This window comes from Acyrthosiphon pisum, chromosome A1, assembly GCF_005508785.2.
Source record: "Acyrthosiphon pisum isolate AL4f chromosome A1, pea_aphid_22Mar2018_4r6ur, whole genome shotgun sequence".
NCBI lineage: Eukaryota > Metazoa > Arthropoda > Insecta > Hemiptera > Aphididae > Acyrthosiphon > Acyrthosiphon pisum.
The window spans coordinates 98,462,834-98,479,989 of NC_042494.1; the positions used below are offsets into that span (position 1 = coordinate 98,462,834).

The following is a 17,156-nucleotide window of genomic DNA, read 5'->3' on the forward strand; positions in this document are numbered from 1 at the left end:
TATACTTAGTACTTACTCTGTCAGTCACTCAAGTAAGATGTGAACGTGGATTTTCAAAATTAAAATATATAAAAAATTATTTAACGAGCACCTTGTCACAAGATTTATTAGAACGTTTTATGCTCATGTCAATAGAAAAAGAATTTTTGGTTGGAATTGACTCTGGTCAAATTATTAATGAAGTGGCTTTTAAAAGGAAAGTGTTAAGAGGACGCCACACCTGCATGTGTTGCCTCCGTCTTACAAATGCGTAACATACCAAATTTACGCTCAGAAATTCAAGTTGTATGCCGTTAGCTTAAAAATTAGAGTGAATGGCCTATTATGAAACTTGATGGTAAGAACATTATCTGTGTTTTTTTGGAAGTTTTTTTACGATAATGCAGTTTTTAAGTGAGTTATAGCGTGTATAATAAATGTAAGTTAAAAATGCTCATAACTCACTTAAAAACTGAATTACAGCATACAACTTAAATTTCTGAGCGTACATTTGGTATGTTACACGTTTGTAAGACGGAGACAACACATGCGAGTGTTGCGCCCTCTTAACAAAATTATTAATGTATTGAAAATATGATGAAATTGTAAATGATCAACACGAGTTGATTTATATGATTTGAATAGTTCTTATAACAATATTTAATTTGTAAGTTAAGTTAAATTGTTAAGTTTAGTTGTTAGGTTAAATATGTAATGCGAGCGAAGCGAATAAATTTTTCTTCTGTTGGTGGGCCCCTTAAAATATTTTCCTGTAACAAAAATACTACCTATCCACCCCTGTCTACAAGGGAATCCAAACTATATGAGTCATGAAAAAGTGATAAAGCCGAGAAACTTGCCGTATTGTTATAATTAATATGGTTATATACTTATATAAGCCAATTTTTCACACATAAAAAATGATTGACATTATAATTTTTGTAGTTCTGAAAATTTATTTCATTCTTATAATATTGATTATAGAATAGTAAAAAAAACCATCTACAATAGTTAAGCGTTATAAATTATAGTATATAATATTTGTTTTTATTATAATTTATAAACTATATAGTAGGTATATATATTTTTTTTATTAAATATTAGGTACTATAGTTACCTAATAGCTATAATGACCAATTAAATTGTATAAAATAATTAATAATTAATATTTATACGACTAGGTATATATACGAAAATAATGTTTATCTAAATATCGAATTATCTATAGGTTTTTAAAAACCTATAAATTACAACAAATAAATGTAATTAAGAATCTTTGCAATGTACACTTAACAATCATATAAACAAAAATAATTGGTATGTGCAATATTTATTATATACCACTACCTATTAAAAATATTATTGCTTATACAGGGTGTCCCGTGAGGATTTACTCATTGCTGATATCTCCTGTAATATAATAGAGATATCGTAATTCTGTTTTCTTATTAAGACTTCACAGAGGTAAGCACTACAAATACTAATTTTTTATTTTTTTTTTATGTTTTAGTAAAAAAGTTAAAATAATTATTTTTTAATTAATTATTTAAAAAAAATATTGAAGATTGCCATTTGTAGAGTTAATTTTCTGAAAGTATTGACGTTTCAACATTTTAATTTCATTAATTTCCTGATTTTTAATAATTTTTTTAATTAATAAGTAAAACGGCAAAAAACCGGTTTTTGTCTGGGCGGCGAGTCCCCCTCTACGGCTAATAGGTAAATCCTCACGGGACACCCTGTATAGTATACTATCGTAGTGCCTTATTATAGTACTTATACAGTAGGTACACTTACTAAAACTTTTAATGTTCATCCGTTTGCAAGTTGTTTTTTCGGGGCCAGTAAACTGAGTGCTTTACCTTTTTTTGGTAAACTGATTCTCAGATTTAAAAGGATTTAGGTAAGCTGAGACCCCACAAAAAATTTGAAATCTTTATACGTGCATATTTTACAAGTTTGGACTGCCCGTTTTAAACAGACGTGGTAAAAATGTGCATTTACGTTTTGTCATATACACAATATATCTATGTATAAAAGCTGCATGTCATGATTATTTTACTATTTATTTTTTATTATTTGGAGGGTATACTGTCCCAAACGTTCCAGTCGTAATATCTTTTTTTTTAGTTTCAAATATAATGATTACTAGCTGTTTGTTGTCCTGTTTGTTGTCACCCTAAACGTAGCCCAAACATTAGGAGAAAATAAAACATCCGGATCAGCATATTATGTTTCAAAAACATAATATTAAAACGTCAGTATCTTGGCTTTCTTGTTGTATGCGCTCTACCGCAAATTGCGATCAACCTTCGATTACGGGACATTTGTCGTATACATGGTAGTAATATGGTACTACCACGCGAATACGCGATTACGATGATTGTATTTACTATTCATAATTGATTGACTTATCAACTACAGATATGCTTAGTAAAATGTAATGTACATTCAGATATGTAACTGAAACGTGGTGCAGTAAAGGAATCAATAAAAGGGAGTTTAAGGGACACATTCAACATTTAGCACTTTTTTAAGGAACATGGCACAAGTATTTTGATATTTTTTTCTTATTCTTTTTCCATTTTGTAATACTGATTATATAAAAAAAAAAATAAAAGCGTTTATTTTTAAGTGATAAATAACGAGACTACGGTGACAGTGTCGCGGGTTGTTGATATTATATATAATGTTTAATAATACCTATATGGCTATATATACCAACCTATATTACCTATTTATAATAATTTTTAATAATATACTACCTATGTTTAATAAATATTATTTAATTTGTTACCACTTTTACATCCATCCATTTCATACGGGAATATATTGTCATCTGAATATTGCTGTAGAGTGGCAAAAACGGCAGAAAGCTTACAACAAGATAGCCATAATATCTTAAAAAAACGCTGATCAATTTAATTCGACCTTAGAATAGACAAACCCAAAATAACTTATTATTTACTGGTTTACACTTCACTGGAATGAAATAATATAGGTAGAAATATACTACATAATCATGAATCACCCACTACCTATAATGATTCATTAAATGTAAATTGTTAAGTGATTGTTTTTGGAACCCACCAGTGGCGTAATTACGGGGGGGGGGGGGGATTTGGGTGTCGTATACCCCCATGACTTTTTTTTTAAACTGGCGAACCATATTTATGTCGGTACTTATTTAATTATTTAAATATTATATTATTATTATTTATAGCCTTATAGGTAAAGTACCTACTATATTGTGCTAATATAGTTTATATTTTTTATAGAAATAACAAATAAAAACTAATCACTATAATTACAATATTGCACAATGCACATATATATTGAAATAATGCAGTTTAGGTTGATTTTTAGAAATTTTTTTCGGCAACCGGTTTATTTCAACAAGTTAAGCACAATGGTGCGATTATAATTTGTCGGTCTGACTTAATTTCAAGGTTATAAATGTTATAAGATTTTGAAGATTTTAGAGTTTATATTATGGATACGCAGATTATTCCACGAATCTACTCAAAAAGTACATGTTAAAACTTTATTAAATAGTATGTAATTATTTATTTTAATGTATGCATTTATACATGTAGATACCTACTTACTTACATTATAGGTACAGATTACAGATCACAATGGTTGGACTGAGATTATTACGAATTTATTACGATAAAAACTAAAATTTTTTTGCTGGAGTGATGACGGTGAGGAGGGGAGGGGGGTAAATGTTACAATCCCTTCACAAACATGGTTAAATTACGACAATGTAACCTACGACGCCACGACATTAGTTTTAATATTTTATTTTATTAACACTAACGGGTGAGGCCCTTTGTAAAGAGATTGAAATATGAAAACAATTTAAATAAGTACAATATACCAAATAGATAAATAAGTCTGCATACCAAAATAACAAGAATAAGAATAAGAATAAGAATATAACAAAATTTACAAGATAAGACAAGGTTAAAATGGTGAAAGACGGATCAGCATTTTCCCTCGACTTAATCGCCTATATAAGCGGCTTATCAGCTAAATAATTTGTGGTAGCGTAGACCGTGGGGGATATAAAAAGTATCAGAGAATCTGGTTCCGCGTTGAGGCACCATAATCATAAAAGAATCGATAGTTCCCTTCAAGAGCTCATTAATAAAAAACAGAATATCCGCAGGCCACAACATTCTTATAAGCGTATACGTTTGACTAAAGATGAAAGGCCCAGGAAAGTAGCAACAGCCAACAGGAGTGTAATCGTGAAGCTCACATGCGGTTAGAATGGCTCATGTATACTTGAAAAACTTACGTTGAACTCATTCAAGCTGCCTAGAACCACTAGCAGAATGGGGATTCCATAAAACAGCTATGATTCCATATTCAAGTATGGGTCTGACAAGAGCACAAAATAACAATTTAATTAACAAGATAGAATGAAAGTCTTTCGCCAGTCTAAAGAAAAAACCAAGGGTTATATAGGCCTTGCAGCACATGTTATCAATATATGTCCAGGGTCAAGGTTACTACTTAACTTAAGGCCTTTAATTATTATAAAAGTGTAAAATATTACTTATGTATTGAATTGGTTATATTATATTATATTTCAATCATTTAAAAAAGTATATACAATAAAATCTTAATGAATAATCGAATAGGAATTGATACACTTGTATATTTTCGTATCAATAGAGTTTGCAGGACACTGAGGCTCTGTAAGAACTAAGATTAAATTAAAACACTTGAAATAAATCAAACAAATGCTATAAATCCTAAAAAAATAATATACCTATGGGCTATGACCATTAATTATTATATAATATTATTATAATATAGGTATCGTCTATATTTATTATCTATAGACATTAGACACTAAAATACATCTTGGTCATGTAGGTATTACGTATTAATATCATTGAATTTTGAATGTTCTGGAAAATTAAAACAGTTCTAATAACCGTATACATTATACATAAAAACAAATTGTAATTTATTATAGGTAATATTATAAAATATATACACGTATTAGTAAATCACATTACGTGTTTAAATGGTGTCATTTCAGATTTTATATAGGCATGGGCAAAATCTTGCAAAAGGTTGGTACTTGGTAGTTGCTAGTTAGTTCCTCTCAACTCCCATGGTTTTTTCCTTTTACAATCTAGTTATTTCCCTAAGCCTCCATCATGCCTGTAAGTCTGTAACTTTTAAGCCTGTTTCATTGAATTGGCAGGTTAGCGATTTTCGTTATTTGGTAAAAATAAAATGGGACAAACAATCTCGACTCAAAACCTCTAAAAATGATCTAATAATATTTTTATATTTTGATAATACTTTTGGACATGTATATAATATATAAGCTCGTATGCCCATTAAATCGCGATATGTGTTGTATAGGAAGGGCCAAAGGGTGGCAGACGATAGTCGTGCTGGTTTGGGACAAAATTGAGATTATTTGACCCAATGTCATTAAAATTTGCTTATGTTACTTGTGTTTAAAGAACCAATGTCTCTTATGCTGCGTATGACCAAATTAGATTTGACATTGGCTTTTTTGACAATAATTGATAAAATACCTAATAATCGATTTATTATGGGCCTATGCCGACATTGGCCACATACCTATTATCTATAGCCAAGACATTGGCCCAATTCGAAATCAAATTAATAAAGTTTAAAATGTAGAAATTACTAACATTATGCTGAATAGTGAATTGAATATTATTATTAGGTTTTCATAAAAAAAGTAAAGTTCTTTAATTATTAAAAATTGTTTATTTTAAATTTTAGTTTTCGGCCAATGTCAAACCTGTGAAGTAATTTTATTATTTTTTCTGGGGGGCCAATGTCAAACTAAAACGTACATATTTATACTTAAAAACTAAATGAGAGTCATACAATGAAATGAAAACAAATATAATTAAGTAACAGCATTTTTAAAGTTCCTACATACAATTTAAGATTTTTATGTAGGTAAATGTTGAAAATTGGCCAATTTAATATTTTAAATTCCTGAACATTGTCAAAATATGACATTGGCCCTTCTTGCACCAAGCCACAGAATTACAATGTGTAACTGTCAAACGTCAATAGGTATACCTAAACCTAAGTCTATATAAATGTCTCATTATGGTTATCACTGACGATATTATTCGTTGGCACTTGTCAGTTGACACTCGACCCTCCCTTTATATAAATTGTTCACTACAAAACTTTGGTTTTCTATATAAAACTGTATACGTAATGAGAAAAATTGTTTTGTATTTTTTTTTTCTATTATTTTCTACCTACACGTTGTTTTTTACGTCCATGTTATTATAATATATGGAGATGAAATGATTAAAAGCTGATTTGTCGGGACAACGAGATAAAATGTTGCTTAAAAAAAAAGACAAGTGTATTATTTAGTTTTAAATACCTCATTAGGCACCAACTGTTTTGGCTTTACCTGTGATTATTTATTACTTTATTAAATATTTTTAAAATAGAAATATCTAGGTTCTATAATAAAGGTATAATGGAAAAATATAACACCAAACAAAATCAACAAACTACCTACTTAGAAACCAGGAAAAATCAACTTACAAGGAACCTTTTAATGTATTCTATTATCGATTAAAAAATAAACTGGAAATTGTTGTGATTTCGTGAATTTTGTCGAAATCTCGACTTAAAACGCTTGTAAAAAATTAGAAACTACTGTTTCCTGGACACCACTTTTTTTTCTTCTTACTTTAATGTACTTATTTAGCTCATTGGTGCAACTAGGGGGCGCACAGGGGACTTGTGCACCCCCAAGTTTAAAATGTGCACCCCCAAAATATAAAATACTTAATCTATAATATTTTGATTATTTTGAAGTAAAAATTATCAATAAATACAAAAAAGTTGTACCCTAGAGTATATTGAGGAACATAATAAGTGATTAATAGTGAGTACTTCACTAATTCACTATTATGTTCCAACCATAGACGATAGACCTATAAACTAAGTTAATAAAAACTTAGTTTATAGGTCTACGGTTTCAACATTCCCTGCTATAACAGTATAACAAATAATCTTTAGCTTAGGTAGGTATTTTATGTTGTATAGAACAGGTCACAGTTATGTTGTTTTTAATTATTTGTGTAACATTGATCATACCTAATAATATTCAACAAAATAACTTAGAAAACAGGATAACGATATTTCTCTTTATCTTTGGCAGGATAGAAAGTGAGAGTGTTTTTATTGTTTCCTCGTTTATAATTAATTATTATAATTTATAAAACAAGCCTATATTTTAGATAACATAAATACAATAAAAGTTATTGGCTTAGAATGTAATAACTTTTTTCAAAATATCTTTTCCACAATATTTTTGTCATACGTTTAAGTAGCGTAATTTTTTTTTTTTGTCAGATCTTTCTGTTATAGCCTGTATATAGAGTATGGGTCCGGGGGTCTGGGAATTCTTTATAATTTGTGCACCCTCAAAAGTATAGGTCTAGTGGCGCCTATGATTTAGCTTAGCATGCTGACAACGATAGGGAAGTCAGAATTAGGCGGTTGGACTTACTTATAAAGTTATTACGCCATTTGCAACCTTCCTCATCCCATCAAATGATGGCATTGATAATTAGTAATTACCTTTCAAGCTCGTTTATAATAATTATAGGTATAATAATCAGTATAATTAATATTTTTTTTATTAACTTTACTTCATGGAATAAACATGTTCAATGTTATCAATTTACTTGTTATCGTTCCATTATCACTAAGAAAATACTTATCAGTAACATCCAACAGGATAAAATATAGATTAATAATTAGTTATATTGAGTATTGACGAACTAATTATTTCCTTCTTTCTTCTGTCTGGGTTCGCTTTAATGCTTGTCATATGATTGTTTTTTAAATTATCGATGTTCTAGTTATTATGATCTGTAATGATGTCTCATAACATGATTTCCACTTAACATTTTTGACGATATTATCAACAAAAGGTCTTCATATTATTAGTCTTCTACTGTCGCAAGTCCCTTTCAATTTGTCAAAGCTTTTTGAGACTACATTTTATTTTGTACTCAAATAGCAATGTGTGTTGGTGAGTTTAACAGAATAGTTTATGTTAAAATCATATCAAAATTTGATCAGTAACAGATCACAGTAATGTAAATCTTGAGCTGGTAAAAGGGTGTTGCCAAGGTCACTAACCAACATACATTTTCTAACACAAAATTCATTTTTTACCAACAAATTATTTCAATTTTAGAACCACTAATACATAAATAAATTTAATTAGATTTATAATAATTGATGAGTATAATATATGGTTTCATGTTTTATTTTACTAGGTTGCTTATCTCGTATGCGCCCTCGCTATAAACGACTTGTTGATAACATATTCCCGTCCGTACCTCAGGTATATAACTTAATATTTATCTAAGATATCTTAATAAAAAATAGTCATTTGATAATTTATATAATAATGGTATGTAATCTAGGACGGCTTGGTGAAGAATAATATGGAGAAGTTGACGTTCTATGCTTTATCGTCACCAGAAAAATTAGATCGTATTGGCGAATATCTGTTCCAGAAAGCTAGTAGAGACATCTCTCGCAAGAGAAATGAGTAAGGTTTATTTAAGTTAAGAAATCGAACAAATTGTCTAATATTTTTAATTATAGGTTTGTAATGATTGCTATGGAAGCTATGGACCAGCTCCTTGTAGCATGTCATGCCCAAACTCTAAATTTGTTTGTTGAAAGCTACTTACGCATTGTGCAAAAGCTACTTGAATCATCGGAACCCAGTTTACAAATACTAGCCACACAATCGGTACCAACATTTATTCAATTTTGTATTCAAACAAAATTAATACTGATTAACAGCTGTTATTTTGTTTATAGTTTGTACGATTTTCAAATATCGAAGAGGATACTCCATCATATCATAGGCGATATGATTTTTTTGTTTCCAAATTTTCTTCCATGTGTCACAACAACAATCCAAATTTAGTCACAATGGAAATGATTCGAATGGCAGGCATTAAAGGCATTCAAGTAAAAATTGATATTGAATGTTTTGTATTTTGTACTGGTTTCATATAAATTGTATTTTTTATTCTTATTAAGGGAGTTATCAGGAAAACAGTCTCTGATGATTTAGTTGAAAACATCTGGGAACCTGTTCACATGGACAAAATTGTTCCATCTTTATTATTTAATATGCATACAATGAAGTAAGTGTCATAGTAGTACTCAAGTAACCTATAGTATTTGTGTTGTATTATTAGTTATATTGTTGTATTTGCTCTAAACATAGATTATGTTGTGTTTTAGTATATTTTTCAGCCTTTATAATAAATTACATACAATAATGATTCCAAAAGCAAAGCCACAATAGAATTAAATTTATATTATATTTTATAGTATTTCTAACTAGCCGCTAAAATATAATCAATACTTATATTACAACTCTCAATCTCTTTGTTACAGTAGAACACATACAACTATAAATAACTGATAGAGTTAACATCATATAATTCAATAATATTTTTGTTGTAAACTTACTTTATTAAGAATACTATATTAATTATTAATATTTATTTTATTTTTTTCTAGATCTAAAACTGATATTGTTGTCGAAAGTGGAATTTCAGAAGAGGTCAATGATAAAACTGATTCATTTTCATTAGCAGAATCTTGTTTAAGAGAGTTAATTGGACGTGCATCATTTGGTCATGTTAAAAGTGTCATTCGCCCTGTGCTTAAGTAATAGATGAACTTATAATTTAAAATAATTTTATAATTTTATTTTTTTTCATTCATTTAAAATATCTAGACACCTAGACGCTCATCATATGTGGGTGCCAAATGTATTTGCTACACAGTGTTTCCGTATCTTAATGTTTTCTATTCAATCTCAATATTCATATGCTGTCGTGGAGACACTAATGACACATTTGGATGAAAACGGCAACGCATCTCCCAAAATCCGAACCAGTATTGCAGACGTACTATCGAAAATTATTGCTATCGCAGCTAATGAAAGTGTTGGACCAACAGTATTAGAAATAATAAACTCCCTGCTAACAAATCTCCGTACATCAGTCACTAGACGTCCGCCGTCCAACACTGGCCTTTCCGAATCTGATGGTGAAAATGAATACAGAGAAGCACTTATACATGCTCTTGGAGAATTTGCTGCCCATTTGCCTGATTATCAAAAAATTGAAATCATGATGTTTATTATGTCCAAAGTACCACAGTTCAAATCTTCAAATAATCCTAATGACCTTCATGTACAAAGAATGTGCTTAAAATCTCTTTTAATGGTATTTATTCATTTTATATGGTCTCTATGTTATTATTAGAGTTTAAATTCAATATAACTAAACTAATTGTATTATTATATAGGTGAGCACCAAGTATAGTTCAGTACAAATGAATGCTACTTTTCCTCAATCATTCTTGGATTTATTATTGAAAACATTAACTGCTTCCGAGGACGAAATTCGCTTTATTGTCCTACGCATATTACACACACTTTTAGACAGGCATAATAATGCATCTAAGCTCTCCAAAGCTACGTAAGTTTTCAATTGAAAATACCTTGAAATATTCACCGATAGTAATAATAATAATAATATTAATGGTCTTATATTTTATAGGGTAAATATCACCAAATCTGAAATAAATCTAGAGAAATGTTCTCGCAGTGATACAATATTTATCCGAAAACATGCTCAAGATATCTATGTATCTATATATGAAAGCTTAGAAATGACGAACAATACTGTTGAAAATGTTGAGGCCGTGTACACAACTTTGGCTTTAATATGTATTGAACTATTGTCTGAGGAAACTGTTTTGGACTTTATCAGACTGATTTTAAGTATACAGGAGCTAGCCATTACTAACGCTGTACTTTCAACACAACAGAAATTCCATTTGCACGGTTTGGTAATAAGTATTATGCTCTTAGTAGCCATTGTGACAGATTTACATCCACTCAAGGACTATGTGGAAAAAGTAAAATATAAAATTAATAAAACATTTATGTATTGTTCAGAACATCAATGAAAATTGTTTTTCAGGTAATTGAACAGAGAAAATTATTAAGCGCCACTCATTTGCTACCAGAGTTAAGTGTTCATAACGAAGTTAAGTCCTCCAGCCTATTGCCGGCCGGCGTGTTAATTGAAGAACCAGAACTAACCGAAGCTCTAAAAGCTTCAGGAATTGATATTACAAGTATGTTTTAATTTAACGTATACAGTATGTTTAGAGTTGAAAAGTTGCTACTAATTGTTAATTGTGTTATGAAGTTCAAATACTTTTCAAATCAGTTTTTTGGAAAATATGAAATATGATGAGTACTTATTTAACATAAAATACACGTCTTAATTTTTTTTTCTCAAAATTCAAATAATGACCGTTTCATCCAAACACTGTTCCATCCACTTTGTATTTGGTCTTTATTATTTTTACTTTAATTATAGCTGAGACTGGTCCAGTACTGGCACACAGACGTAGCTGGGTTGAAAACACTAATATGTCAATGAAAGGAAGTTTTACTGATCTGAGCAATTTAGATTTAGACAGTGTCAATTCCACTCCAGCAATGCAAAGAGTCAGTATTAATTGAGAATATTATGATATTAATATTTTAGAATTATATTTTATGTTGTACATACCTATTTTAAAATTAAATTGTATTTTCTATAGCGTTTTTCTCCAAATGAAGACCTATCATTTGAAGCCATGAAACGTTCACTGTTGGACAACCCCGTGGTCAGAGTCGAACAAAATACCAGACAGACTCAGCTGTGCGATATGTTCAGAAACACGTCATTCCAAGATTTAGTCGCGATTTCTACTGCATCAAAAGTAATAATAGTTTAGTTTATAATTAAACGGCCATTGTTTTTAAAACTCCTATGTAAACTTTAATTTATGTTCAGGATGAAGAATCATTGCATTCAAAAATAACTGATGTGTTCAATAAAGTGGATATATCGAACAAGCTATCAGCCGTAGAAACCACTAACCAGCCAATACCCATCTATGAGACACTGTTTCCAGAATTATTTGCGTTTTAAACAAATTGTATATTTTATTGACATATTGACAGAATTGTTTTAAGGTAGAGTCTACTTAAAATAAATTCAATTACGTTTTATTGTTGTTATATACTTATATCAGTATGTATTAGGCCAAGCTGTTGGTGTATATTTATCTATTATAATAAGCCATTGGTGTTGTTACCAAGGTGATGTTTCATTTAAAAATATATTTATATTTATTGTGGTTTTTATTATTTTGTGTTTATTGTTTCCCTTGTGTATATCTATAAATATATATTAAATATAACAAATCATAATGTAATGTATTTAAAAAAAAAAGTGAGAGTGTGTGAGCCCACCATTACACTCTGGGGAAGTAGAACTTCTTTCATAAGTAATTGGGCCTGTGAAATTATAAGTGAATTAGAGAGAAAATGAAGAAAATCAATAAAATAAAAAAATATGTAATTTATGATGGACATTTTTGTTTATTAGTGGTTACTGGTTGCTATGGACATATATAAATAAATAAACAAACGTGTTGTTTCATTTTTCGTTACAATTTATTTCCACCCACACTTCAAGAAAGAAGTTTTACTTTAAAAAAAACAGACTACTGCCACTTTAAAAGCTTGTCCTCCTTAAATAGTAAATCGACAATTGAGAATATTATCGTAATGCAATAATGTTTTCCTCAAATATTCTAGTTTCAACATTACTACCAAAAAATCTGAATTTTTTTTTTTAAATCAAATAAAGACAGCTCAAACTTTTTACTTTGAGTGTGATAAAACACTTAAGTCGATTTGAGGATTAATGGTTAAATAGTGGAATATAATCCTATGGATTTTTGAGAAACCAACTGAAACTGTCTGAGCCGGCTATTTATTAAGGGGAAAAAACTCAGGAATTTACTAGTTACGTGGGTCAGAGGCAATATAATAAGCTGTGCGGACAAATAAAATTAACCATTCCGATGATCATAAATTACTTAAGTAGGCATACCATTACGCCCCGTAGAATTGTCAGATTTTGATAATTTTTTATTTTTATTTAAAAAAAAATCTATATTCAGGTCATATAAAACTGATAGTTACTATAAACTGAAAGTTAACTATAAAATATATTACAAAAAAAATATAATAAAAAATGTATGGTGTATAGACAACATCTGAAAATAAAGTATTTCAAATCAGGAGTCCTATCCGACTTGCATAGTTGTTTACTTGTTTTACATTATGTACAGAGTCAAGTTTTTAATTTTCTTATCATTTATTTCATTCCGAGTGCAAATGCTCAGATTGGAATTGATGATGTACTTAATTAACATTCATAAAATGTTAAAATTAGTAACTGATATAAGATCCTATTTTTATGACATTGAGTTTTATTTTTATATCCATTTGACATATTCATGAATCATAACGCTAAATAGTAAATTCCCAATATCCCGAATTCATGAACTATTAGATTTAACGGATTTAGGCTTTCGGTTCACCAAATATCAGTGATCGGGACACTACTAGTTTTTTGTAGCGAACTAACGCTACAGCTACTCCCCAAAAAAAGTAGCTCACTATCGCTACTTTTTCTTTAAATGTAGCACGATACTTTTTCACTAAGTTTTCAAAATAGTTCTTATTGAAAACTAGTGTTTGTAGTTTGTACTGATTTGACATTTGGTCACTGGACAGGACACAGGACAAAAACTTCACTAATACACTCATCATTATCATAATATAAATAAACAAATATAATCATAATTGATATTTTAATAATGACCAATTAGATTGTAGGTAGCTACAATATAATGATAATTTTCGCTACGCTAACCGGAAATGTTTAGCACGCTATAGTATTTTGCTATCTAAGGTGTAATGTAGCTACGACAATTGCTACAGATAAAGTAGAGAGCTACAATTAGCGCACTACTTCCAACCACTGCCAAATACTAAGCCATACAAATTTTAAATGGCGAAACTGAATTTAGAATTAGTTGTTTATATACCACACTTAATTTAATATAATTCCAGATTAATCCTGTAAACAATAAATAACATAAGATATTAACATTGATGTTTCTAATTATTTTAAGTTGCTAAAATAATAACAATGTAATAAAAACACTGATATTATTTATTTACTAGAATTTTCAACAAATAAACTACACAAATTGTTTTACATTAACATAGTCTGTTTATTTTATTCCTCGCAGTTGACTATTTTGAATTTATATACCTATATAAAAAAAAAAAAAATATAATACAAAAAGTCTGAAAAATTAACTTTTCCATGTGTTCTTTTCGTAATCCCAATTTGAGGACAGCCCATCAATTGGATCAACACGTAAATCAATCATACGTTTCAATTGGGCTTGACGATATTCAAGTGATAAAGTTGGGTCATCAGCAGTGCTTGTCACTAAAAAGGATTATTAATATGGAAGTATTATTATAGAAGGTTGATAACTACCACAGCGGTTTTAATTATAAAAAATTAAGAATAAATACAATACTTACAGAATTTACGAACTCCGACAAAAGAAAAAACGGCAATAGAAATCCAGACCATGACCCATCCAAATATGGCTTTCCATTCACCAGTCGGTGCATCTACCTCAACTAATGTCTGGCAAAAACTCGCTCTGTACAATTTTTTTTTTTCTTCTATACTCAGCTTTTTCCAGTCTCCCTTTTCTTTCACACGCAACGCCTAGTGTGAGAAACAAAAAAGTACATAATATTATACAACTCATTACTTGTTAATCAATAATATTATTGTTAGGCATTGGTACAATATAATATAACCTACTGGTGCGCTTAAGAGGATGTCAGCGCACTATTCGTTTTCTCTCTCTGGCCCACGCGCAACATAGACAAAACGTATTTACGCAAAATCATTTTTTCTATGCGTTTAAGTAATCTTAGAGTAAAGTCACCTATTACAAAAAAGAATAAAAAAAGAATAATATTTTTGAGGGAATGACATATCGATTTTATATTTTATTATTATTTGACTTTGTATTCTACTTTCAAAATAAATAAAAAAATGTTGTAAATTTAAATTATGTTTAAATTGTTTTGAGACAATATTTAGACAAATCGATAAGTCATTCCCTCAAAAGTATTATTCTATATCTTTTTTGTCATGGGTGACTTTACTCTAAGATTACTTAAACACATGGAAAAAATGATTTTGCATAAATGCATTTCGTCTATGTTGCGTGTGAGCCAGAGAGAGAAAACAAATAGTGCGCTGTCAGCCTCTTAAAATATTTCATCAGTGATCTACAGACACGAGTATTTAATTAACAAAATGTTTTGTCACTCTTAATATTTTATATGGGAAAAAATTATAAATAAATAAATAAATAAATCAATAGCAATCATTTTGTTTATTAAAACAATAAACACAGCACATTGGGCATAGTCTGATTGGGAAAATTTATTTTCAATCTGTATCATTTTACAAATAACAAACTTGCACAGAGGGTTGTGCATCGTTCGGGCAGCAATATTTTCCTTCCCATTTGAACAAACTTTGGACTATCGGTATTGGAATACATTTAAAAAGTTTATTGATTTAGGGAACTTAAAATTGCACAACACTTTCAAATATTATCAATTTTATATCCATTATTAAATTTAATTAAAATGACTAAAATTTCCTTTATAATAGTAGGTTAGGCTACCTATAGCACAATAACCACAATTAAATATTATTATACAGCAGCTGTAGCTAGGTACCTATTAAACCACGTGAAATCACAAAACAATAATGTCCTTTCGTTTAGTAATGTATATTTTATTATACTTGCCTAAACGGTCAGTATTAATCACTCAAAGATCAAACAGCATAATGAACAAAACTCGCAATTATATATAGTTAATCAATTTTCAGGTAAACAGGATTTGTTCAAACGACCAGTGCCCAACATGGTGTACCCGAAGTAGGTACGTAACATTCAACAGAAACAAACACAATTATTATATTGAATGTTCAAAGTTTATGGAAAACACAATAATTGTTATAGCTTACGAATAAGTGCTGTGATGGCAAAACAGATTTTGTTGTACCAATGCTTATTATTATTACACAACAGAGAAACCCCATAATTATATATTAGGTAAGTATAAAGATATCGTACCACTATTTCAGGGGTGTTCTTCATAAACCTAACGCTGGGGAATGGGAAGGTGATGGAGTCGAAGTATTGGGGTTCGCCGTTCAGACCATAGCCGACAATGTCACGGCCGACGATCTTGTCCTCGCGCACCTGCATCACACCTTGTACGGGTGCCTTTGGCTCAGCCTGGAAGACGGCCGCCGTTGAGCTGTTGGCCGCCAGTTTGTTGTACGCGGACGGGCGCGCCAAGAACGAACGGACTATTGCACGGGAATACATCTGAAACAACATCATGTCAATATCGAAATGTAAAAGAATTAAGTAAATTACTTCGATTCTATTTAAGAAATCATTCATTCCACTCACCTTAGTTGAACGTTGTAACGATCAGTTAACGAACGGCTAGAGCAGCGACGCAGCAGAAGAGGTTAAAAAGGTAAAAACGATTTCGGAAAATTATTTCGACTATATTATAATCGTCAAGGGCTTGAAAATCAAATAAACACATGTTTTGATAACCCGTTCAGTGCTGTTAGCGCGACATGAAAATCCGTTGCTCCGTTGGCAGTACTGTATCCGTAATTTCCCGGGTCATTTCATTTTTGAAAACTCCACAGACATACAGATTTATTGAAAAATGTTTTATTTAAATATAGGTATATCGCTATATCGGCTGTATGCCCGTGTACCTCAATTATATAATTATTCATTGTCAAATTGTGTAGTTTAAATCCATCAACATGTGACTACAAAAACAGAATCTATTCTCTTGTACAATATAACATTTTAACTCATGTAACAAATTACAAGATACCAAAATAAAGACAATAAATAGTATGAACGGGATGCCCAAATAATATTCACCATTTTAATATATTTGTATGTCTATCATTTTATATTACCTATTACCTAATACCTAATACCTATCAAAACTAAGAAGTAACTCTTGTCTTACTTAAATAATCACAGAACCATGGGTGTTCTCACGAGGGTGAGGAGGATAAGGG

At 30.0% G+C, this 17,156-nt stretch overlaps 2 protein-coding genes across 6 annotated transcripts in view; one reads left to right on the forward strand and one right to left on the reverse strand.

Moving 5' to 3' along the window:
- LOC100168340 (protein EFR3 homolog cmp44E) overlaps window positions 1–12,277 on the forward strand; it is a 63,292-nt gene extending 51,015 nt beyond the window's left edge. For 4 of the 5 annotated variants that reach the window (XM_029487877.1, XM_029487876.1, XM_003242366.4 and 1 more), the window contains 13 exons: window positions 8,310–8,377; window positions 8,460–8,587; window positions 8,644–8,794; window positions 8,866–9,018; window positions 9,091–9,197; window positions 9,580–9,729; window positions 9,800–10,292; window positions 10,375–10,547; window positions 10,629–10,989; window positions 11,055–11,211; window positions 11,460–11,590; window positions 11,686–11,847; window positions 11,922–12,277. In XM_029487877.1, the coding sequence (XP_029343737.1) occupies window positions 8,310–8,377; window positions 8,460–8,587; window positions 8,644–8,794; window positions 8,866–9,018; window positions 9,091–9,197; window positions 9,580–9,729; window positions 9,800–10,292; window positions 10,375–10,547; window positions 10,629–10,989; window positions 11,055–11,211; window positions 11,460–11,590; window positions 11,686–11,847; window positions 11,922–12,059 (2,372 nt within the window). In that variant the 3' untranslated portion in view covers window positions 12,060–12,277. Of the gene's footprint in view, window positions 1–7,781; window positions 8,060–8,309; window positions 8,378–8,459; window positions 8,588–8,643; window positions 8,795–8,865; window positions 9,019–9,090; window positions 9,198–9,579; window positions 9,730–9,799; window positions 10,293–10,374; window positions 10,548–10,628; window positions 10,990–11,054; window positions 11,212–11,459; window positions 11,591–11,685; window positions 11,848–11,921 lie in introns of those variants that run through there. The other variant, XM_001947598.4, reaches the window with a different exon arrangement.
- Window positions 12,278–14,141: 1,864 nt separating this feature from the next.
- LOC100158698 (cytochrome c oxidase polypeptide IV-like) lies at window positions 14,142–16,584 on the reverse strand. Its single transcript, NM_001162575.2, is given in 4 exon segments — window positions 14,142–14,444; window positions 14,543–14,735; window positions 16,171–16,428; window positions 16,516–16,584. Coding segments are annotated over 3 exon segments (591 nt in total). The 5' UTR covers window positions 16,516–16,584; the 3' UTR covers window positions 14,142–14,304.
- Window positions 16,585–17,156: the final 572 nt, after the last annotated feature.